This window comes from Carcharodon carcharias, chromosome 32 (assembly GCF_017639515.1).
Source record: "Carcharodon carcharias isolate sCarCar2 chromosome 32, sCarCar2.pri, whole genome shotgun sequence".
Lineage (NCBI taxonomy): Eukaryota > Metazoa > Chordata > Chondrichthyes > Lamniformes > Lamnidae > Carcharodon > Carcharodon carcharias.
In genome coordinates, this window is record NC_054498.1 from 1,649,324 (window position 1) to 1,675,576 (window position 26,253).

General features: G+C 46.9%; 1 protein-coding gene across 3 annotated transcripts in view; it reads right to left on the bottom strand.

Moving 5' to 3' along the window:
• The window catches only part of mtmr10 (myotubularin related protein 10), a 33,405-nt gene extending 14,630 nt beyond the window's left edge, over nt 1-18,775 (bottom strand). For 2 of the 3 annotated variants that reach the window (XM_041178525.1, XM_041178524.1), the window contains exons 1-5: nt 18,681-18,775; nt 18,517-18,574; nt 11,538-11,674; nt 3,961-4,033; nt 804-946 (exon numbers count right to left, since the gene is read on the bottom strand). In XM_041178525.1, coding sequence (XP_041034459.1) covers nt 804-946; nt 3,961-4,033; nt 11,538-11,674; nt 18,517-18,574; nt 18,681-18,746 — 477 coding nt within the window. In that variant the 5' untranslated portion in view covers nt 18,747-18,775. Of the gene's footprint in view, nt 1-803; nt 947-3,960; nt 4,034-11,239; nt 11,269-11,537; nt 11,675-18,516; nt 18,575-18,680 lie in introns of those variants that run through there. The other variant, XM_041178526.1, reaches the window with a different exon arrangement.
• Nucleotides 18,776-26,253: the final 7,478 nt, after the last annotated feature.

Here is a 26,253-nt window from a genome sequence, read left to right on the forward strand (position 1 = left end):
AAATAGCCTGGGGATCCAAGATAACTCATCATGCTAAGTGGGAACCAGGGACGTTTCTATTCAGCTGCCCCTCACACCAGATGGTGCTACTCCTTGCAGGAGGCATCAGCAGCATCCCAATGGCCACTTGACAGTGGAGAAAACAATAGGACATTCACCCCAATCCTGTCATCATCTGACATCCCCACATGTGCAATTTTCCGCAGGATTAACAGGATAATAATGACAGTGGAAATCCTGAATTTGTTTTACTTTCTCCCCCTCCACCCCCACCCACCCAAGCCTTGGATACTAAGGCTAACTTTAGCAACCCCTGATCCCAGACCCTAAGATTTTTAGAAAGTTACATTTCCATAATGTTCCAGCAAATATCAGATTCAGGAGAATTCAGAAAACGTTAAAGAAAAGTTAGCTTCTCAGTTTGTATTTTTAGTTACTTGGGAAAACCTGCTACTAAATGGCAGTCCTGTAAGAGGGGCAAAAGGTCAATTATTCACAGCTTGCAAGAGTAGTAAATAGTTAAAGTCCACACTGGGGTAGAGACCTCACTAGTCATTCGTGCCATACACAAAGAGCACTTCATGCACAGCACATGACCACTCCTGAACTACTCCAAGCTCTTTCAGTTTTATTGTACACACAATACAATCACTACCATTCATCAAGAGAGCAGCTACACAACTCAAGACAGGAGAGCCCTGTCTCAAGTGCCAGCTTTCCATTTCCATTTCTGTCTGCACAACCACCAAATAACCAGTACCCAGAGCCACACTGTGCCCACCATATCCAGGTACACTTTTCACCTTTCTAGCAGATTCTGGAATAGATTCATCAAAACGGAAGCGGATGATACGGAAATCCTTGCAATAAATGATCAGCTCGGTAGGTTTAAACTTCAGGCACTGGTTGGGTCCAAGAACCTTCCTCTTCTTTCTCTCATCGTTCACTGGACAAAGGAAAATAGAATATTAAACCAACCCATGGTCAGAAACAAGCTCCCCCTGATGACCTGTGCCACAGACAGACACATTAAAGTGAAAAACACACACACATCATGTGCATGCCGCATATGCACACACTTTGCAAATATGTAGTAAATTAAGCATCAGCACCTTTCAGAATTTACACATTATTATATTCTGTCTCCAGTTCCTTTTTTCTTTTAAAGACTTTTCACAGTTCAGTGCGCCTACTTTTGCTTGAATCTGCCACTTCCCCAATCCTTGCAAGCCTACCTTCATGAAATTAGCTTTTTATTTCTCAAGAGACAAAGCACTGGACATCAAAATATCTTCATGCATCAACCCTGAAGACTCAAATATAAAAGCAAAGAACTGCGGATACTGGAAATCTAAAACAAAAACAGAAACTGAAATACCTGGAAAAACTCAGCAGGTCTGGCAGCATCGGCGGAGAAGAGCACAGTTGACGTTTTGAGTCAACAGAACAGTTGAAGGGTCATGAGGACTCAAAACGTCAACTGTGCTCTTCTCCGCCGATGCTGCCAGACCTGCTGAGTTTTTCCAGGTATTTCTCCAACCCTGAAGACTCTATGGGCGGAATTTGCTTTCATGTAACTAACAATGTGTCCAAATTTGTTCAGCTGACTGTGGATGAATTTGGATTCCTTTCAGTGTTTGGATCCCTTTAGATATTAAGTACATGCAGACAAGCCCCTGCTCTAGATTATCCTCAGAAGCAGTGTGGCCTTCCAAGACTGCAACCAAATGACAAGATCCAACTAGCTCACAGGCATCACTATTAAACAATCGCACCAATGCCTTACCGTCCTACATGGTACTCAGCCTCACATACCAGAATATTTATCTACTTCCCTTTAAAAAGGGATTGTTAGTTCTGGCTCCATCATTATTTCTTGCAAGGTGTTCTATGTCCTAACCCTAGTTTGCATTGAGTTAGCTGACGTCAGCAAAAATACAATTAGCCTCAATGCCCCTGGACTGAGAATACCAATCAGGATGTTACACTAACAGATTGTGGCCAAATATTCTGCCAGCTCATTCATGGGTAACAGGTGTTGATGGCACCCATTGAATTCTAAAACCACTTGGGTACAGTGCAAGAAGGGGATGCAGGCTGTTAGTTATCATTAAGATAACGTCAAGAAGGGAACAACAGGAGCCAGCTAGCAAGGATAATCTGACTGAAACAACTCAAAAAGGCTTCAATCGTCCTTTAATAGGGGATTTTGACCTAGCCGAGTCCTCCAATTTGCAGCAACCTTGTTCAATAGTTGCCCATAGATTAACTACTGACTACAGCTATAGTCAGAACAGGACCAAGTTAATTTGAATAGAAATGTCAAAAACACTAGAGGGGCAAATATGCTCCTGCACACATCCATTAAAGAAGGTTTATTGTTTACTGTGGACTGGTGATACTTGATCCAGGACGGAACTATGCGCAGTCCAGCAAGATGCAACTACAAGTACAGGGGATGGTTTCTTTCATTCGTTCATGAGATGTGGGCGTCACTGGCTAGGCCAGCATTTATTGCCCATGATTCCCATCTCGTAACTGCTCTTGTTCAGAGAGCATTTACGAGTCAACCACATTGCAGCAGGTCTGGAGTCACATGTAGGCCAGACATCAGATTTCCTTCCCTAAAGGACATTAGTGAACCAGGTTTTTACAACCATCAGCAATGGTTTCATGTTCATCATCAGACTTTTAATTCTTATCAAATTCAAAATTTTACCATCTGCTGTGTTGGGATTTGAACTGGAGTCCCTAAAGCATTAACCAGGGTTGCTGGGATACTAATCCAATGACACTACTACAATGCAACCATCTCCCCAAGCAAATAGACTAGGTCCAAGACATAGCACTGGCACTGAATAGTACAGGCCTCCCATCCTGCCCTTCAGCAGCAAAGAAAGTTTCAAAAGCATGTGAATCGCCAGATTGAAATCACATTTTTTACACTTAAGTTTAGTCAGATACCCAAACTTATTTTTAAACTTTGAAATTCTAAATCAAATCAGGTTGAGAATTGTAGTTGAAGTATCAAAACCCACAGTAGAGAATAGCACCAAGGGTGAAAGGTCATAACCCACAGTACAGGACAACATCAAGGTCCCGAACAACCATAGAGATAACAAGGTAAATCTGAAGGACGTGGCTTGGTGATACCGTGCCTGGGCTCTGTAGATTGTGGGTGAAAGGGGAGACTGAAGGTGTTGAGGAGTTGCATGGAATTAGAAGTGCCGGGAATAAGTAAGATTATAAGAAACTGCACAATGAGCCTTTCTTTTAACACAAGAAGAATGCATAGATGAGGAATAGTGTGTAAAACACAGCTGCTTATGAGGCTTAAAAGGTAGGAAAGTTCAGAGCAAACAACCTAACCATGGATTAAAGTCTAGGCAGCATGAAACATTCTCACTAACAGAATTCTGACATGGATTTAAAAGACCCACTAGCTCTCCACAGCTGTTAGCAATCCTGCATGGTACTGAGCCACATAGATCCAGAAATTCCCAGACTCCATTCCTGCTGTGCACAGTTGCACTGGGTGGTGAACAAAAACAAGAAGAAAACATTCAAGAATTGTACAGGCATAAAAAGGGAGTTTAGAAAAAACCTTTTGAGGTTTGATACTCTGAATCTGAGGCAAACACAGAACTTTATAGTCTCATAATCAGACAGTCTCTAATAACGAGACTGGCCAATAAGCACCAATTTGAGACTCATTCACAACCCAACCTCCTTAATTTATACACTACAAATGCCAACAAAGAGTAATTAAAATCAGAAACAAACAGCAACAAAGACAATCAAGTATTAATCTCTTACTCTTTTTAAATTCTGTTTTCCATCATTTTGGGATTTTATTTCACTGCTTTAAGACTTGGTGAATTTCGATTTAGCATATCATCAGTAAAGGACCAGGTATTTGTCTGAATGAATAGTAGAACAGATGACTGAAGAACATCGTACCTGCCACGACCTGGTCCACACAGGTCAGAGAGATGTCATGTTCCTCCAATAGCAGGTTTCGGTACTGAAATTTCTGTGGTTGAAAAGTTAAAGGTTAAAATCAAACTCTGACCTCTTCGCAGGAGAAGAACAGTCAGTAAGAACGAGTAACTTTGCTTTCCACCTTAAGAGTGCAAACATCGAATATAGTTTTACAAGACAGCAAGTTGTAAATATACAATGTAGTTTCAGACACTGAGGCAACAATCAACAATTGGTACAGAATGAAACATGCAATTTATAACTGCAGAGAAAGAAAATACTGTAAAGTTAAAATTCTGGTGTTAATCTCATGTGATACAGGCGCAGAAACACCAATTTGAAGTCACCTTACAATTTTAACCTAGCAAACTACCTACACATGCAAAACTGGGGACAACTTTAAACGAACTGAGGAACACCAACAAGCCCGAATATCTTTAGCACACCATTCTAATGTACTTACTGATATATACACTTGAAGATTTAGCTAAGCATATTTCTATCACAAATAATACAGAAGAAATTTCCCTGTATGAAATTACCATTTGGATTTTTCCTCCCAACTTGTAATAACATGGAATAAAAGGGACAGTAGCAACATGGGTACAAAATTGGCTGAAAAATAGGAAGCAGAGTGCAATGGTCAATGGATATTTTTTGGGCTGGTTTGTAGTGGAGTTCCCCAGGGGTCGGTATAGGGACCCTTGCTTTTCCTGATATATGTGTTAATAATCTAGATCTTGGTGTCCAGCGGATAATTTCAAAGTTTGCAAATGATATGAAGCTTGGGAGTGTTGTGAGCTGTGAGGAGGATGGTGTAGAACTTCAAGAGGACATTGATAAGTCGGTGGAGTGGGCAGATAGGTGGCAGATGAAGTTCAATGCAGAGAAGTGTGAGGTGATGCATTTTGGTAGGAAGAACATAGACAGACAATTTAAAATAAGGGGTGAGATTTTAAAGGGGGTGCAGGAGCAGAAAGACCTGGGTGTATATGTGCATAGATCATTGAAGATGGCAGGACAGGTGGAGAGAGCAGTTAATAAAGCATATAGCATCCTGGGCTTTATTAATAGGGGCATAGAGTACAAGAGCAGGGAAGTTATACTGAATTTATATAAGACACTTGTTAGACCTCAGCTGGAATATTGTGTAGTTCTGAGCACCACATTTTAGGATGTGAACACACTGGACAGAGTGCAGAAGAGGTTTACAAGAATGGTTCCAGGGATAGGAAGCTTCAGCTATGAGGACAGATTGAAGAGGTTGGAGCTATTCTCCTTTGATAGAAGGTGGCTGAAGGAAATTTGATAGAAATGTTCAAAATCATGAGGGGGCTGGACAGAGTAGATAGGGAGAAGCTGTTCTTACTCGCAAAAGGATCAAGAATGAGAGGTCACAGATTTAAAGTGATTTTCAAAAGAAGCAAACGTGACATGGGAAAAAACGTTTTCACAGTGAGTGGTCCGGGTCTGGAATGCACTGCCTGGAAGTGTGGTGGAGGCAGGTTCAATCCAGGCATTCAACAGGACATTAGATGATTATTTGAATAGAAACAATGTGCCAGGGTACAGGGAAAAGGCAGGGCAATGGTACTAGGTCATAATGCTCATTTGGAGAGCCAGTGCAGACATGATGGGCCAAATGGCCACCTCCTGTGCTGTTAAGATTCTGTGATATTCCTGTTATTCTCACCTCAGCTGCATGTAGTTTGTTTACAGTGACAAAATGAGAGGTGATTAACACAGGCTTTCCGCTCCTCCTGCTAAACAGCCAGTCCCAATTCTTCATTTTATGAACCTGTCTGGGCACGTGCTTCATCTCAGACAACTACACCACTTAAGTTTCTTAATAGGTGCAGATGAATGGGGCAGTGATTAGAGACTAGACAAGAGAAGCAGAGAGCTTTCCTCAGATTGTCTATCTGGAAAGGACCATAAAGTATAAGCTATCCCTGACTGTGCACTACCCAGTATAACAATCCACTTAGTGTCCTATGACATGCTGTGCACTACCCAGCATAACATTCCCATTACTGTTATAGAAAACCGTGTTACACTGTGTAGCATTCACCTCATTGACCTAAAACACATGCACACTAACCAGTATAACACTCCCCTCATTGCTTTATATATTACACTGTGCATTATAGAGTTAACACTGCGCATTATAGAGTCATATAGAGTCACAGAGGTCCACAGTTCAGAAAAAGGCCCATCGAGTTTGCGCCGGCCAAACAAGTACCTAACTATTCTAACACCAGTTTCCAGCATTAGGCCCATTGCCCTGTATGCCATGGCATCGCAAATGCACATCCAAATACTTCTTAAATGGTTTCTGCCTCTACCACCCTTTCAGGTGATGAGTTCCAGATTCCCATCACCCTCTGGGTGAAAAAGTTCTTCCTCACATCCCCTCTAAACCTCCTGCCCCTTACCTTAAATTTATGCCCCCTGGTTATTGATCCCTCCACCAAGTGGAAAAGTTCTTTCCTGTCTACCCTAACTATACCCTCATAAGTTTATACACGTCAATCATGTCCCCCCTCAATCTCCTCTGCTCCAGGGGAAATAACCCCAGTCTAGCCAATCTCTCCTCATAACTAAAACTCTCCAGCCCCAGCAACATCCTCGTAAATCTCCTCTGCACTCTCCCTAGTGCAATTGTATCCTTCCTATAACGCGGATTCCAGAACTGCATGCAATACTCTAGCTGTGGTCTAACCAGCGTTTTATACAGTTCCAGCATAACCTCTCTGCTCTTATATTCTATGCCTTGGCTAATAAAGACAAGTATCTCATATGCCTTCTTAACCGCCTTATCTACCTGTTCTGCTACCTTAAGGGACCGGTGGACATGCACACCAAGGTCCCTCTGATCCTCGGTACTTCCCAAGGTCCTGCCATTCATCATGTATTCCCGTGCCTTGTTTGTCCTGCCCAAGTGCATCACCTCACACTTATCCGGATTAAATTCACTTTGTCACTGATCAGCCCATCTGACCAACCCGTCTATATCCTCCTGTAATCTAAGGCTATCCTCCTCTCTATTTACCACTCCACCAATTTTCGTGTCATCTGCGAACATACTGTTGAACCCTCCTACGTTCAAATCTAAATTGTTCGTATATACCACAAACAGCAAGGGACCCAACACTGATCCCTGTGGAGACCCACTGGACACAGGCATTCAGTCACAAAAACATCCCTCAACCATCACCCTCTGCTTCCTGCCACTCAGCCAATTCTGGATCCAATTTGCCAAGTTGTTTTGGATCCCATGGGCTCTTACCTTCGTTATCAGTCGCACATGCGGGACCTTATCAAAAGCCTTGCTGAAGTCCAAGTAGACTACGTCAAATGCATTACCCTCATCTACACACCTGGTCACCTCTTTGAAAAATTCAATCAAATTGGTCAGACATGACCTCCCCTTAATAAAACCATGCTGACTGTCCTTGATTAATCCCTGCCTCTTTAAATGCAGGTTAATTCTGTCCCTTAGAATTGCTTCCAATAGTTTCCCCACCACTGAGATTAGACTGACTGGCCTGTAGCTCCCCGGTTCATCCCTTCCTCCCTTCTTGAATAACGGTACCACATTGGCTGTCCTCCAGTCCTCTGGCACCTCTCCTGTGGCCAGAGAGGTATTGAAAATTATTGCTAGCGCCCCTGCTATCTCCTCTCTTGTCTCACTCAACATCCTGGGATACATTTCATCCAGGCCTGGAGATTTATCTACTTTCTATGCTAATTTCTTCAATTATATTACAGTCCTTCTGCCTGATTTCCATACCCACATCGCCCCTCTCACTTGTGAACGCCGACACAAAGTATTCATTTAGAACCCTACCTACTTCTTCCGGCTCCACACACAAATTACCACTATGGTCCTTAATGAGCCCTACTCTTTCCCTAGTTATCCTCTTACTCTTAATGTACTCGTAAAATAACTTTGGATTTTCCTTTATTTTACCTGCCAATGTTTCTTCATGCCCCCTTTTTGCTCTCCTAATTTCCTTTTTAAAATCCCCCGTACACATTCTATACTTGTCTAGGGCTTCCACTGTTTTGAGCCCTCAGTATCTGCCATAAGCCTCCCTTTTTCTCTTTATCCAATCCTGTATATCCCTCGACATCCAGGATTCCCTGGATTTGTTACTCCCACCCTTTCTCTTTACTGGAATATGTTGGCCCTGTGCTCTCCCTATTTCCTTCTTGAATGAGTCCCGCTGCTCTGACGCAGATTTACCTAAAAGTAGTTGTTCCCAGTCCACTCTGGCCAAATCATGTCTGATCTATTAAAATCAGCCTTCCCCCAATTTAGAACTCTGCTTTCTAGGGTCCATCCTTGCCTTTTCCATAACAACCTTGAATCTAACGGAGTTATGATCACTATTTGCAAATTGCTCCCCCACTTATACCTCTTCACTTGCCCAGCTTCATTCCCTAAAATTAAGTCTAGGACCGCCCCCTCTCTTGTAGGACCTTCCATGTCCTGGCTTAAAAAGCTCCCCTGGATGCATTTTAAGAATTCTGCTCCCTCTAAACCTATCACTATGCTAACCCAGTTAATGTTGAGGAAGTTGAAATCCCCCACTATTACCACCCTATTATTTTTACACTTCTCTGAAATTTGCCTACATATCTGCTCTTCTATTTCTCTGACTGTTTGGGGGCCTATAGTACACTCCCAGCAATGTGATTGCTCATTTTTTGTTTTTCAGTTCTACCCATATTGAGGACCTTCTAAGATGTCATCCCTCCTTACTGCTGTAATTGATTCCTTGATCAATATTGCAATACCCCCTCCTCTTTTACCTCCTTCCCTATCTTGCCTGAAGACCCTGTATCCTGGAATATTGAGCTGCCAATCCTGCCTCTCTCTCAAGCACGTCTCTGTGACAGCAATGACATCATACTTCCATGTGTTAATTTGTGCCCTCAACTCATCTGCCTTATTCTTCAAACTCCTTGCATTAAATAGCATCCAACCTTGCCAAACTCCCTTGTACATTAACTGGCCTATAATTGCTATGCCTTCCAGACTGACTTGCTCTCTCTTCTAATTTTGGCCGTGCATCTCCCCCTGCTGAACCTCCCCCAGGATCCCATCCCCTCCCCAACAGCACTAGCGAACCTCCCCGCAAGGATGTTGGTCCCATTCCAGTTCAGGTTCAACCCATCCGCCTTGTACAGTTCCCACCGCCCTGAGAAATGGTCCCAATGTCCCAGAAATCTAAAGCCTTCCCTCCAGCACCATCTCTCCAGCCACACATTCATCTGGACTAACCTCCTATTTCTATACTCACTAGCGCGTGGTGCCAGAAGTAATCCAGAGATTACTACCTTTGAGGTCCTGTTTTTTAATCTGCTTCCTAGCTCCCTAAATTCTCATCCCTCTTTCAACCTATGTCACTGGTACCAATATGTACCACGATCTGTCTGTTTGCTCTCCCTCTTTAGAATGTCCTGCAGCCGTTCAGTGACATCCTTGACCCTGGCACCAGGGAGGCAACGTAACATCCTGGTGTCATGTCTACAGCCACAGAAACGCCTGTCTGTTCCCCTTCCTCCACTATTGCTCTTCCCTCTGACTGCAGGACACTCTTCCCAGACTGCGTCACCGCAATGCTGACTGCAGGATGCTCTTTCCAGACTGCTTCACCGCGATGCTGACTGAAGGATGCTCTTCCCAGACTGCCTCACCGCAATGCTGACTGCAGGATGTTCTCCCCAGACTGCTTCACCGTGATGATGACTGAAGGATGCTCTTCCCAGACTGCTTCATCGCGTTGCTGACTGCAGGACACTCTTCCCAGACTGCTTCACCATGATGCTGACGGCATTGCTCCCATGTCATATTAAAGTCTGTGCACTAGCCAAAAAACACTCCCTCACTGATGTGCAGTGTGCATTATTTGATCTAACGCTCTCATTATATAATTTTCTAAATTTGGGCTATCCACTTGACCCTCCTTTTCCCCCTACATTCCTCTAACAATCACATCATTGAACCCCCAACCCTCTCACATTGCCTCTTTCCTGCCATTCCTACACAGCCTTAACATTCTCACCTCTTTCAAGAAGTCCCTTCAACCCTTGTTCTTGGCCGACTACCTTAGTTCCTCTTAGCCACAGTCTCAAATAGAATCAAAGTACAGAAGAGGCCCTTCGGCTCAGAGTCTGCACCGACACGTGAGAAACACTTGACCAACCTACCTAATCCCATTTACCAGCACTTGGCCGATAGCCTTGAATGTTATGACGTGCCAAATGCTCATCCAGGTGCTTTTTAAAGGATGTGAGGCCACCCACCTCCACCACCCTCCCAGACAGCACATTCCAGACCGTCACCACCCTCTGGATAAACAGGTTTTTCCTCACATCCCCCTGCCCCTCACCTTGAACTTATGTTCCCTCGTGACTGACCCTTCAACTAAGGGGAACAGCTGCTCCCTATCCACCCAGGCTATGCCTCTCAATCTTGTACACCTCAATCAGGTTGCCCCTCAGTCTTCTCTGCTCCAACGAAAACAACCCAAGTCTATCCAACCTCTCTTCATGGCTTAAATGTTTCATCCCAGGCAACATCCTGGTGAATCTCCTCTGCACCCCCTCCAGTGCAATCACATCCTTCCTATAATGTGGCAACCAGAACTGCACACACTACTCCAGCTGTGGCCTCACCAAGGTCCTATACAACTCCAACATGACCTCCCTACTTTTGTAATCTATGCCTCAACTGATAAAGGCAAGTGCCCCATATGCCTTTTTCACCACCCCACTAACATACCTCTCCACCCTCAGCGATCTACGGACACACACGCCAAGGTCCCTTTGTTCCTCAGAACATCCTAGTGTCATGCCGTTCATTGAACACTTCCTTACCAAATTACTCCTTCCAAAATGTATCACCTCTCATTTTTCAGGGTTAAATTCCATCTGCCACTTATCTGCCCATTTTACCATCCCATCTATATTTTCCTGTAGCTCAAGACACTCAACCTCACTTTTAACCATCCGGCCAATCTTTGTGTTATCCGCAAACTTACTAATCCTACCCCCCACATAGTCATCTATGTCGTTTATATAAATGAAGAATAATAGGGGGACTGAGCGCAGATCCCTGTGGTACGCCACTGGACTCTGGCTTCCAGTTACTAATGCATCCTTCTGTCGACACCCTCTGTCTCCTATAACTAAGCCAATTTTGAATCCACCTTATCTTTCAGCCAGTGCATTCCAGATCATAACTCACTGCAAAAAAAAAAGTTCTCTTCATCTCCCCCTCAGGTTCTTTTGCTAAGTATCCCAAATCCGTATCCTCTGATCACTGGCCCTTACGTCTGTGGAAACAATTTCTCATTATTTACTTCATCAAAATCCTTTTTGAATTTGAACAGTTCTATTAAATCTCCACATATCTTTTACTGCTTTAAGTAGAACAATTCAATTTTCTCTCATCTAGAGTTCTATGAAATGCAAGTCCCAATTTATTTATGCTTATGATGAAGAAATTTAACTAAAATGTTGCATGTTTACAAGAATGTACAAACCCGAAAAGGTGTCACATCCTTTGTAATGAAGGAGATCTTGAAGTTGGTGCATAGCAATGTCCCATAGAGGTCGTGTGCACTCGTGTCCGTAGCGATACATTTTCTAACATTACTGGTCTCACTCACTACAAGTTCACCTGAAACAAAGCAACTGGGCATTAGAAGTACCTTGGTCTCCACCTCGACCTGCTCCCTCCCTGAAAGGTATCAAACTGTGGATTATAACTCTAGTGTCAGAGGCTATGGTTTTCAGCCCAACATTTCATAACCTACTTATTCCAAATAGAGTCCAGACCAACTTTTGGAAAGGGGTCAGGACAAATGATTGCATTCAGCATAGTTTTTGTAAACTTCCATCCTTAATTCTGTTGTTATGTGCATAGGCAATCTGAAAACTAAAACTTATTATTTTTATATATAAGATTTTAAAATTTGATTTCTTTTTGAAACTGCATTCATCCACCTTCTGCACTGGGGAAACATCAGAGCATGGGAAGTCATTTAGCCCCTTGAGCCTGTTCCACCATTCAATGAGATCATGGCTGATCTGCGACCTAAACGCACATACCAACCCACATCCTCTAATACCTCTGGTTAACAAAATTTATCAATCTCAGATTTAAAATTCCAGTAGATCCAGCAGCACTTGCCATTTGCAGAAAAGAGCTCCAAATTTCTACCACCCTTTGTGAGTAAGCTAAATCTCTGGCTCTAATTTAGAGACTATGCCACCTCTTCCTGGACTCCCCAGTCAGCAGAAATCTACAATCTTGGCTACCCTGTTTCTTGAAAACTTTGATCAAATCTCTCCTAACGACCTAAATTCCAGGAACTGCAACTCGGTTTGAGTAATCTCTCTAAATCTAACCCATGTATTCTTCTGGTAAATCATGCTGCACTCCCTCCTCGGCCAATATCCTTCCAAAGGTGTGGTAACCAGAACTGCTCAAATACTCCAGACAAAACATGGCTTTGTATAGCTGAAGCGTGACTTCTACTCCTTTGTACTCTAGTCCTCAGGATATAAAGGCCAGCATTGTATCAGCCTTTCTGAATTTTTCTTGACATTTTAATGATGTATATACTGGGCCCACCATTTTTTAGTTTTTCACCATTTAGAAAATACCCTGTTCTTTCCTGTTTAGGTCAAAGAAATAAGGATAGCAAGGTTAGGAAGTCACTTTGCAGCTGGCTGTGCTGTACCTGACCAGGTTGAGGGGTTAATGCTAAAACTGGGTGCATGAAATAAGCAAGATTAAAAACGCTTCAACAAATAATCCCTAACAGCACTGTGGGTGTACCTACTCCACATGGACTGCAGCGGTTCAAGATGGCAGCTCACCACCACCTTATCAAGGACAATTAGGGATGGGCAATAAATGCTGGGCCCAGCCAGCGATGTCCACATCCCATGAAAGATTTTTTTTAAAAGTTAAGATGGGGTTAAGAAGGCATATGGAATCCTTTCATTTATTAGTTGAGGTATAAAATATAAGAGCAGGGAGGTTATGCAGGAACTATACAAAGCATTAGTTAGGCCGCGACTTGATACTGTGTGTAGTTCTGATCACCACATGACAGAAAGGTTGTAATTGCACTAGAGAAGTTACAGAGCAGATTTATGAGGATGTTGCCAGGGCTGGAAAATTGCAGCTGATGAAAAATTGGAAAGGCTGGGGGTGTTCTCCTTGGAACAGAGGAGACTGAGGGGAGAATTGAGTGAGATGTACAACATTGTGAGGGGCCTGGACAGAGTGGATGGGAAGGGCCTATATTACCTTAGCAGAGAGGTCACTATCTAGGGGGCATAGATTGAAAGTGATTGGTAGAAAAATTAGAGGGGAGATGAGGAAAGTTTTTTTTTTACCCAGAGGGTTTTAGGGGTCTGGAACTCACTGCCTAAAAGGGTAGCAGAGACAGAAACCCTCAATTCATTTAAAAGGTGTCTGGCTATGCACTCCAAGTTCCGTAACCTGCAGGGCTACAGACTAAATGCTGGAAAATGGGATTATGCTGAGTGGCTCCTTTTTCAGCTGGTAGACATGATGGGCAGAGTGGCTTCTTTCTGTGCCATAAACATTTTGATTCTAGGGCATCTACCTACTGTTCGATATTGGCAGAAAATTTCTGATTTAATGAAGGAGAGCCATTATTGTGTAGTATCTCACTGCTCAGAGGTTTAATTAACACATCACTCCATACCGGGGGTATACTCCATTCTCCCAGCAGGATTACAAATGCTCCCACTCAACTTGGTTACAAATCAGTTAAAAAAACGTGACATGTTTGTGTATTCATAATCAACCATCTGCTCTTCATATCAAAAATTTAAGGAACGTGCAGCCGGGGCGCAGACTCCAGGTTGTAAAACTGCCTCATTAGCGACTGCTGGCCCTGCGTTTGGGAGTGTCGGCCAGTTGTACAGTTAGTCGGAGAGCGGAGCCTATTACAGACCAAACACCCTCATACTGCTGGGCAGACACTACATGAAAATTCCAGTCCAAAGATACAGCACTACCTGCCTCAGCCACAGGTTTACCTACACACCAAGCACTATGTACCACTCTAACTTGGTATCATTTCAGATACAATTTGTGCCTAAATCTCACACAATAAATCAGTACTTTTAAAATTCAGTCCAAATAAATGTTCCCTTCCACCCATTAATTTTTTAAACCCATTTTCAAGGAGATATGCCTAAATTCTAAAATTACTCCTAACTAGTTTTTGCTTTTAAGCTGGTTTTTGTTTGAAAACAGCCCTGAATCCCTGCAGTTTTTGAGAGTTTTACAAGATCCTGTTCTGTCTGGAAGATTTTTGCTGGTACAACAAAAATTATAAATGCTTGAAGGGAATATTTATTAACATCACACAAAGACAGGAATGGGTTTGACTGTAACATCCCGAGTAACCAAATAATCTCAAAATTCCAGCAGATATTTTTCACACAAATGGAAGTGGAAATCTGGAACACTCACCCCATAAAAGCTATTGAGGCTGATTGAAAATGTCAAAACTGCAACAGATATATTTTCTGCTGGTAAGGGTATTAAGGGTTATGGAACCAAGGCAGGTAGATGAAGTTAAGACAGATCAGCCATAATCTAATTAAAGGGCTGTATTACCTCCTTCTGTTCCTATGTTTCTAGTGCTGGAAACTGGTAAAAGGGCATTGAGACGCAAATACCTGTCAAAGATAGTTACTTTAAAATTTATTAAACAGACACAAGATGTTTTCAATAGTATATGTGGGTGTGGGCTGATGAGAACGGGCCACAAACCAATTCTAGCACCTAGAAAGGGGTGGAGGGAAAAGCAGCAGTCAGAAATAGCACCCAGTTCATCATCAGGAAAAATAATCAAACATCCAATCACTGCGACAGCTAGTTACAAGTCTGTGCCTTCCTATCGTGTGCATGAGATATTCATTCTTCCCTGCCATTTCTTAATCTGTTCACACTGCATTAACCACATTCTTTGTGGTGGGTTAAACAATAACTTTTCTGTTGGATTATTAAAACCCATTGCCATGTGAGTGAGTCATACAATCATTGTTATCACGAGTGTAGCACTGGCTGAAAGTGTTCAACGTAACTCAGCGGAACACCTCTCTCATTATTACAGCTACGGTGGTATCAACGCAGGGACGAGAATGCTACCTACTTGTGACTAAATACCTCAAAAACCAGTCCAACATGGCTTATGTGGACTGAGTAATCCCATCGCTCACTTTATACCATTGCACAGTTTAATGGCACAAAGTTAAAAATTAGCATAGAAACATAGCACGGAAGGAGGGCATTCAGCCCATCATGTTTGAACCAGCCAACAAATAGGCATCCAGCCTAAGTCCGCTTTCCAGCTCTGCATCCATAACCTTGTAGGGAACAGCACTTCAAGTGCATATCCAAGTACATATTTTGAGGCTTTCTGCATCAACCACCCTTTCAGGCAGAGTGTTCCAGGCCCCCACTACCCCATGGGCGAAAAGGTTTTGTGCCAACTGTCTGACAGTGCGGTGCTCCCACAGTGCCAACCTTCTGAAAGATTAAAAGCGCAAGGGGATGTTTTGAGTAGTTTATATTCTAATTGAAGAACAGGCTTTAATACCGAGGAGATATTTGTTTATGGAGTTGTGGTAACCACCACAGAGACCAACAGCTCGTTTCAGACTGTATCAGGGTTCCTAAGATGAAGGCCTCCCAAATGATTGCCATGCTAGTGACTGCTGCTGCCCATGTAGAAAACTCACAAAGGATGTGGCAGAATCAGAGAAAACATTCCGGGTCCACTTGATAGAAATAAATTATTTTTGTTGAAGCAAGTGATCCTGGCCAGACCAAGGAGAGCTCTCTCCTTCCTCTCGTCTGGCATTGTGACATTGCTATCCTGTGCTCAACCCCTCGCAAAATCACACCAGAGTAACTGAAACTTTTGAGAGACGGTGTGACACCACTGCAGCAGCTGGAGGTCTCAATCTGCCCCGGGTTAGAGGATGTATTCAAGGGACCTCCAACCTTGGCAATTATCGAGCAGATAATTCACTCCACCTTGAAATAGTGGTGCAGCTAACAGTGGAATGTGCTGTTCTCCCTTGATCAACTCCATGTGACCTGGCCTATGTAACTGGAACCTATGGTTTGGGTCAGTTTCTGCACATTTACACTGATTATAAATCGATCTCCACAGTGTGCAGTGGAACATGAGTTAATCAGAATCTTACTTGAACAATTAAGACAACACCGCAATTTTAAAAAATTCCTATCTTTGTTTTAAAATCCCTGCACGGCCTTGTCCCTGCATTTCTGTCCTCTCCACAAAACCTCCAAAATATCTACGTTCCTCTCTCACCTTCGCAGCCCTGATTTCCGTTGTTTCACCACTGGCAGCCCTGAGCTCTGGAATTCCCTCCCATCTTCCCCCCTCTAAGAGGCTCCTTACCCTGGCCCCCCCCTCTCTCTCTGACCACCCCCACCCCCTCTCTCTGACCACCCCCTCTCTCTCTCTGACCCCCCCGCCCCCCCCTCTCTCTCTGACCCCCCCACCCCCTCTCTCTGACCACCCCTCTCTCTCTCTGACCCCCCCCGCCCCCCTCTGACCGCCCCACCCCCCTCTCTCTCTCTGACCTCCCCACCCCCCCTCTCTCTCTCTCTGACCCCCCCACCCCCTCTCTCTCTCTCTCTCTGACCCCCCCACCCCCTCTCTCTCTCTCTCTCTGACCCCCCCACCCCCTCTCTCTCTCTCTCTCTGACCCCCCCACATTCCTCCCCCTCTCTCTCTCTGACCCCCCCACATTCCTCCCCCTCTCTCTCTCTGACCCCCCCACATTCCTCCCCCTCTCTCTGACCCCCCCACATTCCTCCCCCTCTCTCTCTCTCTCTCTCTGAACCCCCCCCCACCCCCCCTCTCTCTCTCTGACACCCCCCCCTCTCTCTCTCTCTGACACACCCCCCCCCCCCCCCCCTCTCTCTGACACCCCCCCCCCCCCCCCACCACCTTGCCCACCTGCTCTAACATCTCCTTTTGCGTCTCGGGGTCAAATTTCATTTCAAACCTCGGCTGTTTCCTGCACAGACGCTCTGTCCCCGCCGTCAGCTCGTCTCTCAAAAAGTGGGGGGGGGGGGAAGGTTTGGGAAAGTTTTGTAAACTCATTTATCACGTTTCCTACCCTCCCTCCCCCGCCACCACACCCCTCCCCCGCCCGCCACCACACCCCTCCCCCGCCCGCCACCACCACACCGCCCCCTCCCCCCGGCCACACCTCCCCTCCCCTCCCCCCGGCCACACCTCCCCTCCACCCCCCCCCCCCCCCCACCCCCCTCCCCACCCCCCGCCACCACCACACCCCCCCTCCCCCCGGCCACACCCCACCTCCCCCCGGCCACCCCCCTACTGCCCCCCCCCCCACCCGACCACCCCCCCTCACTCCCCTGCCACCACCCCCCCTCCCCCCGACCACCACACCCCCCCTCCCCCCGACCACCACACCCCCCCCCCGCCACCACCACACCCCCCTCCCCCCCTCCCCCCCCCCGACCAACACACCCCCCCCTCCCCCCGACCACCACACCCCCCCCACTCCCCCCCCCGCCACCACGACACCCCCCCTCCCCCCGACCACCACACCCCCCCCCCCCCCCACCACCACACCCCCCCTCCCCCCCCCCCCCCCACTCCCCCCCCGCCACCACCACACCCCCCCCTCCCCCCTCCCCCCCCACTCCCCCCCCCCGCCACCACCACACCCCCCCTCCCCCCGACCACCACACCATCCCCACTCCCCCCCCCACCACCACCACACCCCCCCTCCCCCCGACCACCACACCCCCCCCCCGCCACCACCACACCCCCCCTCCCCCCGACCAACACACCCCCCCCTCCCCCCGACCACCACACCCCCCCCACTCCCCCCCCCCGCCACCACGACACCCCCCCTCCCCCCGACCAACACACCCCCCCTCCCCCCGACCAACACACCCCCCCCACTCCCCCCCCCCACCCCCCGGGCTCCGCTTGGCCAAAGCTCCACGCAGTTGGTTTCTATGAATTTCCCTCCGCATCACCTCCACAAACTTGTTCTTTTTACTAAAGTAAAGTAAAGGCCCCAATATTCCGGGACTGAGCCCCCCCCCCCCCCCACCAACCCCGGGCCACAGACCCGCGGGGGAACCTTCGGCCCATCGACCCCGTGTTGGCCCATCGCTTGTGTTGACCTATTTGCTCCCTCCCCTCCCCGTTTCTCTGTGAAACTTTTCCTGATGAGTTCCCCCCACCCCCCCGGGCTCCGGCCTGGAGTCTGTCCCCCTCCCCCGGGCCGAGTCTCGGCGCCTCCCGGTCTCAGAGCCGCCGACAGTGGGAGGACCCCCGCCGCCCGTCACCACCGCGGCCCCGACCTTGGGGGCCCGGCCTCCGGTGTGGACGCCCCCCGGCCCCCATCCCGCCCCCACTCCCCAGGCCCCGGAATCGAGTAAAGACTCACCCGGCAGCAGCGCGGCCTCGCACGCCCGGCTCACCTCGGCCCGGCTCGGGAAGGAGCTCTAGAGGGAGGGGAGAGGGGGAGAGAAAAACACCCGTTACAGAGGCAGAGACTGAGAGAGCGAAGCCCCGAGGCGACAGCCGCCGCTAAACCGGACACGGCCTCACCTCCGCCGGCGGCAGGTAGCTCCTGAAACTCGGCTTCGAGCTCTTCATCCCGGACACTCGGAACATCCCGAGCGGGAGGGGCGGGGCCTGGCATGGGAGAGGGGCGGGGCCTTGGACTCGCGAGGGGCGGGGCCTGCGACCCGAGAGGGGCGGGGGCGGGGGTGGGGGTGGGGAGGGGCTGGGGGGGCGGGGGAGGGGCCGGGTGGGGAGGGGCTGGGGGCGGGGCAGGGGTGGGGAGGGGCTGGGGGCGGGGCAGGGGTGGGGACGGGTGGGGTGGGGCTGGGGGCGGGGCAGGGGGGAGGAGGAAGGGTGGGGAGGGGGAGGGAAGGGACAGGAGGAGAGGCGGGGGAGGAGGAGGGACGGGGGGAGGAGGAGAGGTGGGGCAGGGGGGAAGGGGGAGGGGCAAGGGGGGCGGGGATGGGGCGGGAGGGGGGATGGGGATGGGGATGGGGCTATGGGGAGGGGAATGGGGGATGGGGTGGGGATTGGATCAGGAAGGGGGAAGGGTAGAGAAGGGAAGGGTAGGAGGAAGAGAAGGGGAGGAGGGTGAATGGGAGGAGGGAGGAGGGGGTGAATGGGAGGAGGGAGGAGGGGGCAAGGGGAGGAGGGAGGAGGGGGCAAGGGGAGGAGGGAGGAGGGGGCAAGGCGAGGAGGGAGGAGGGAGGAGGAGGGGGCAAGGGGAGGAGGGAGGAGGGAGGAGGGGGCAAGGGGAGGAGGGAGGAGGGGGCAAGGGGAAGGGGTGGAGGAGGGAGAGGAGGGGAGGGGGAGGTGGAGGGGACTTGGGGGGGGACGAAGTCAGGAGTTGGGGGGAGAGGGGAGAGGGAGGGTCCAGAGCAGGGGCAGGGCTATCCCAGGTTGCGGGGAGATTGACTTGGTGAAAATTGGCCTCAGGTGCATGGCGCTGATGGATGAACGGGATTAGATGCCAGTTAAGACACAGACAGCAGAGTTTTGGATGATCGCAATGTTTTGAAGAGTAGAATGTGGGAGACTAGCCAAGATTGCATTGGAGTAGTCAAGTCTGGGGGTAACAAAGGCATGAATGAGGGTTTCAGTAGCAGGTGAAGTCAGGCTTTGTTGCAGAGCTGGAAATAGGTGGTTTTAGTGATGGCACAAATATGTGTCCTGAAGCTCAACTTGGGGTTAAATTTGATACTTAGGGTGGGATTTTATGGCCCCATCGCAACAGGGGTGGGGCCAGAAAATGCGACGAGCATTTCAAAACTCCTTTGACTTCGGCAGGATCGGAAGATCCCACAGGTGGGAGGGATTGTAAATTTCTGTCTGTAGATTATGAACAGTCTGGTTTAGCCTCAAGCTGTTGCCAGGGCGAGGGATGGTGTTGATAGCTGGGAATGGAGCTTGGAGCAGGCACTGAAAACGATTGCACTTCAGTTTTCCCAATAATTAATTGGAGCAAATTTCTCTCATCCAGTACTCAGTGTTATATCAACAGTTTTCTAATTTGGCAGTAGAGAGGAATCTAGACAGGGGTGACGGTAAGGTAGAACTGGGTGTCTTTAAAGTACATGTGAAAACTAATGCTGTTCTTTCAGATGATGTAGCCAAAAGGTGCTGGTAGATACGAACTAGGAAGAGGTCAAAGACAAATCCTTGGGCAACATCAGAGGCAAGGTTATGGGAGCTAGAAGAAAAGTCATTGCAAACGATAGTCTGGCTACGACTAGATAGATACGAATGAATCCAGTTCAGAGCAGTCCCACCCAGCTAGACAAGGCTATGATTGCTGCACAACTGCAGAGGGCGCACTCACTGCACATGTAGTCACAGTACCTGTGACACCACTGCCTGCATCAAAGAACACTGTTTTGGATGCCTGCCAATCACTGCCCCACTCCCAACCCCCCACCCCCCCTTAACTGCCGCTCTCGCCATTTTGCTCGCCTCCCATTCGCTGCTCCTCTTGCCGACACTCTCACTGCTCCACTCGCCACCTCTCTCCCAAACCCTGAGCACTCACTGCTTCCTTTGCTGCCCCACTCCCTGAGCGGCAAGGGGGTCAGTGAGGTGGGCGGCACGCAGGGTGAAAACAAGTGGGTGACGAGTGTTCAACAGACAACAGGCATACAACAATGATGTCAGCAGCACCGTGCATGCACCTACAGAAGGAGTGCCCATGTGCCTAAGGACAAAGTGGGTGCTGATTTCCTGTTCTAGGGATACAACAATCACATCAGTGGCAATGACTTCCTGTTCCAGTGTGGTGGCAGGGAGATACAGTGTTAACAATATTGACTAACATAGGGACCAGGAAGGGAAGTTGGGTGGTCAGTTGTTCACTAAGCATAGTGGCAATAGGAAGTGGGTCTTCTGGACAAAATGAGCTTGGAGGGACATGAGCGGATTTAGGAAAGCAACTAGACAATAATATGTGTTCAGGGTAAGGGGAACTTTAGAAGAAGTTTTGCCTGGTGGGCTAGTGGAAGAGAATGAAGTGGCAGACGAAGCAAATCAGATCGTCTCAATCTTAGCAACAACAAAATCATTGAGATCTTTGCATTTATTGTTGGAGGTGAGGGTGAAGGGGACAGGGATTAAGAAGGCAACTTGCATTACAGAAAATCAATCAGGGGTTACCTTTACATTCCAGGATTATGGAATGATTTTGGCAGATAAGAATAGGACCCCAATAGTGCTTTCTGTGGTCCAGCCACATGGGGTGAATGACTAAATCAGCTGTTCATCATATCCATTCATATCTGGGTCACTTGGATTTAAGGTGGCAGTGATGAGGACCACACTTGAGGAATGACCAAAATCAGAGAGAGAAATGATTTTAATGGGGACTAGGGTATCAAAGGTGAGCATGCAATTGAGCAAATCAGTGTCTGCAAAAATGTCATACAAAATGGAGGGCCAAAGGTGAAATATTTGGGATTTTGAAAGTGCAGGTTTAACTGAATTGGGGATAATATTTTCCAGGAATGGATATAGGAACAAGTGGGTTGGGGTATGGAAGGAGGATGTGGGTGGAGAGCAATACAAGGAAGTGATCAGAGATGGCCTTATCTTATACAGTGGGAGTAGTAAGACTACATGAGATGGCAAGGTCAAGGTGGCAGCCATGAATATGGGTTGGGGAGTTTATATGGAGGAAGAGATTTGGGGAGAATTAAAGGGCAGTGAACTCAGAGGAGGGCCGACATGATGAGTTGAGATGGACATTGAAATCACTGAAGATGAGAAGTCATTCCCTGCGCAGGCTGAGGGAGGAAAGCAGTGAAGATATCTCAGTGAGAAGATTTCTTTGTGGTACTTGGGTTGGTGGGAGAGAGCAAGGATTATAAATGAGAGGAAAGAGGGTGTATAAGGGGAGATGCTCATAGGAGAAGGAAGTAGGGAGCCAGGCCAAGGTGCGATTTGGTGATAAGAGCAACACTGTCATCACTAAGGTTTTTTCTGGGTAAGTGGAAGGTACAGCTAGGCAAGAAAGCTTCATTTTAGTGAAGGTGTCATCACTTCTCAGCCAGGTTTCCACTAAGACCATGTCGATGCAATCATCCACAATAAACTCATGCACGGCAAGGACCTTCTTTACAAGTGAACAGGTATTCTTGAGGGAAATGCAAAGAGAGGCAGTGAGAGCTAACCTACTGGAAGAGATCACAGGGACAGCCGTGGAAGGGGTGAGTTGGTCAGTAAGCTCAGCCCCCAGGGAATGAAGGGTTAGTGCACAAGTAAGATGGGACAGTTAGGGTTGCTGTTCCTAATGAGGTAGGACCAACTGTCTCCATGGGTCTTTCAAAGGATGTTAAGAGAGGCACAGAAAAAAGCCATGGGTTTATCTAAGAGGAAGTCACACCTCGGACAGCAGCAAGGGAACAAGAAGGTCAAGAAGTGAAGAAGAGTTTTGGACTGGATTTTTGCCTTGAGCCTGGTAGAGGGAGTTGGGAAATCTCCCAGATCACCATGCCTGTCTCAGGAGAAACTCCCCCGACTGGCGGGATCTTCACTGCAGATACAGGATGGACCTTGGGTCTGAAGGGATGGCCAGCTGCCGAGGTGGACTATTCAAAAAGCCCGCCTTGGTTCTCAGGGATTTTGTCCCAGCTGTTTTGTTAAATATTAAGCCCTCAGCTCTCACTCCCGCACCCTCTCCCAATGCCCCATGCATGCCAACTTATGCCAACCTCTGTCCCTACTCACCCTCATAACCCCTCAAACCCTTCATGCCCACCCACACCAAAGGCCCCTCATACCCTCCATGCCAACCCATGTCCCCACGTACCTGCAAAGGCCTTTATAGCCCCATGCTAACTTAATAATTTCAACTCACCCACCACCCTTTGCCCTTACACAATCCCCAACTCGCCCAGTATCCACCATGGGCAGACCTCAGAAGCCAAGTTGAGATGAAATAAAGTTCTAAATATCTATTATAGCCTTTACTATATTTAAAAAAACACTTCTATTCATGAAAGCATATTCAAAACATTTAAATTCCCTCAAGTACTTGATTCCTTATAAAAAGCAAACAGACTTTTATTCATAAACCCATATCAAAGACAGCTACTGAAATAATGATAGGTTGTGGAAAACAGCCAAACATTAGTAATGACATAATAATAGCTCTTGGCGAAATATCAACTAACAGCTTTTGTAACTGCTAGAACAGATTTTTTCAACTCTCACTGACTCAGCCAGCCTATTTTTAAAGGGCTGGGGATTTAAATAACTTCACAGTTTGACAGTTCTACAGAATTTATCCACCCTTCGAATATATTTACAACTATAAAAATGTGTAACTTCCACACTGTGGGTTAAGACCCTTGGTAGAGTGAAAATAGCATCTGTATGTACTCAGCACTGAGTTCAAATGGCCGTGCTGAGTTCAGATTTCCCTCAGGTGTGAATCATGCCCCGCCGTCTTTTCCCTACTGGCGAAAATGGGATCTGTTGGAAATGGGGCGGGACTTCCACATCCAGGTCCCACTGCCATATTTAAAGGTCCACAGAGTCTCTCCACGACTTCCTGAAAATCTAGGCCAAAGGGGATTTGGGAGGACAGTGTACCAACAAGGAAATAAATTAAAGGGGGCAGAAAGACAGGAGAGAAAGGGCTAGGAGGGGTAAAGAGAAGTAAAGAAAAAAAAATATTAAAGTGGAAATATAAGTGATGGGCTTGTCTCTGCGTGGCAGCCAAAATCTGCATGCAAACGGACAGGGACAATTCAAGTTACATAGGCCGGTGACATAGCAATTTAGGATACATTAAAACCTGGCAAAAAACAGGGAATAGACAGGAGACATTCGGAAGGAATCCAAAGTTAAAGTCAAATGGTGCAGATGTGATCAGAAACTTATGGGAGGATCAAGTATGGCATCAAGGTTGGCAACAGTCTGGTTCAGCCTCTTGACAGTTGACAGGAAGAGTGATGAAGTCAATGGCTAGAGAACGACTCACCATGAACCAGTCTTCCCAAGAATAGCCCACGAAAATCAGCAGGACATTGAACCAGAATCACAGTCACCGTTTAAATAAACTCTGTTTACATACAGGAGGTGGATGGGGGTGGTTTAAAGAAGACAAAGAATTCAGTCATAATAAACCCAATATTTTTATTACCATTGTTTTCTCAGATACTGACTAATCCCATGGGAAAAGGTGTATTTTTAAGTGACATGAAGCCAGGATCTCAAACATAAAAAAGACAAGTACTTTGAGCTACTCAGCACATTGCAGGAAATTACCAGGACATTTTAAACCTACAGATTTGGCAACAGCAAATTCACTGTGTAGAGAGATACAAGAGTCGAGCGTCCACTAACAAACAGCAGAGTCAGTGGCTGAAGTTGGTGAAAGTTACCATTCAGTCTTAATGGTTACAGCACATTGCTAGTTAATGCTCTGTATCTGCAGCACTGGAATCAGGGTTCCAGAGAGTATGTTGGAAATAAAGCGAGTGAATGCTCCATCATCAGCGTAATTATTAAATCAAAAACAGCTTTGGCAGTTTAATTTACATTCTGACGGAAGGAATCCAGAGGTAAAACAATTCTATTTGCTTGCAAAAACACAAACTTATTTTCTTCTGCATTTCTTTCAATCAAACTCTGTATTTACAAACTGATCAGACTGTTTAGTAACTGGGCTGTAATGAGATGAAGTTTCATTCATTCATTTCTTGTGGGTTTTCACACAGTTTTATGTTAACAAGATTGAGCTGATATAATTTCTCACAACCAAAAGAACAACATACCCTCATCATCACCCTGGGACCTAGGTTAAAATATCTGTGAGTAAATTTACAATGTGACTGAGCTGGAGGATACACAAAAGGTCCTGATACTTTCAAAGCTCAATGCTATTCAGGATAAGTCAATCTGCTTGATTGGTATCCATTCACCACCTAAAACATTCACTTCCTCCATCACTTATGCACAGTGGCTCCAATGTGTACCATCCACAAGATGTACAGCAGCAACTGCCCAAAATTTTTTCCAAATCCATTATCTCAGAGGCATAGAATACAAGAGCTGGGAGGTCATGCTGGAACTGCATAAAACACTGGTTAGGCCACAGCTCGAGTATTGTGTGCAGTTCTGGAATCCACATTATAGGAAGGATGTGATTGCACTAGAGAGAGTGCAGAGGAGATTTACCAGGATGTTGCCTGGGCTGGAGAGTTTTAGTTACGAGGAGAGATTGGATAGACTGGGGTTATTTTCCCTGGAGCAGAGGAGATTGAGGGGAGACATGATTGAGGTGTATAAAATTATGAGGGGCATAGATAGGGCAGATAGGAAGGAACTTTTCCCCTTGATGGAGGGATCTATAACCAGGGGGAACAGATTTAAGGAAAGGGGCAGGAGGTTTAGAGGGGACGTGAGGAAGAATTTTTTCACCCAGAGGGTGGTGGGAATCTGGAACTCATTACCTGAAAGGGTGGTTGAGGCAGAAACTCTCATAACATTTAAGAAGTATTTGGATGTGCACTTGCAATGCCATGGCATACAGGGCTATGGGCCTAGTGCTGGAAAATGGGATTAGAATGGTTAGGTACTTGTTTGGCCGGCGCAGACCCGAAGGGCCTTTTTCTGTGCTGTAGACCGCTATGACTCTTTGACTATGACTCAACACCGAGGAGGACAAGGGCAGCAGAAGCATGGGACCACCATCACCTACAAGTCCAGCTCCAAGTCACATACTTTCGTGACTTCGAAATCTATCAACCTTCCTTCATCTTTGCTGGATCAAAACTCAGGAACTCCTTCCCCAACAGAGCATGGATTGCAGGAGTTCAAGAAGTTGGCTCAAGGGCATTCAGGAATCTGCAATAAATACTGGTTTTGCCAGCTTTCCCAACATCCTGTGATTTTTTTTAAAATTCACTGTCTGGACTCACAAAAGAATGACCACTTGAGGATGTATCAGGGGCCTGCTTGGTGCTGTATCTGTCCCATAGCAAGGGTCAGTGTCATTAGGAGAGGAAAGAGAGAAATTGGTAAGAAAAAAGAGATTAAGGATGTTTTAAATCCGTGGTGAGGGTGGTGCACTAAAGTTCATCAGATAATAATTGGTGTTGGGTTACAGGAGGCTGCAGGAAATCCT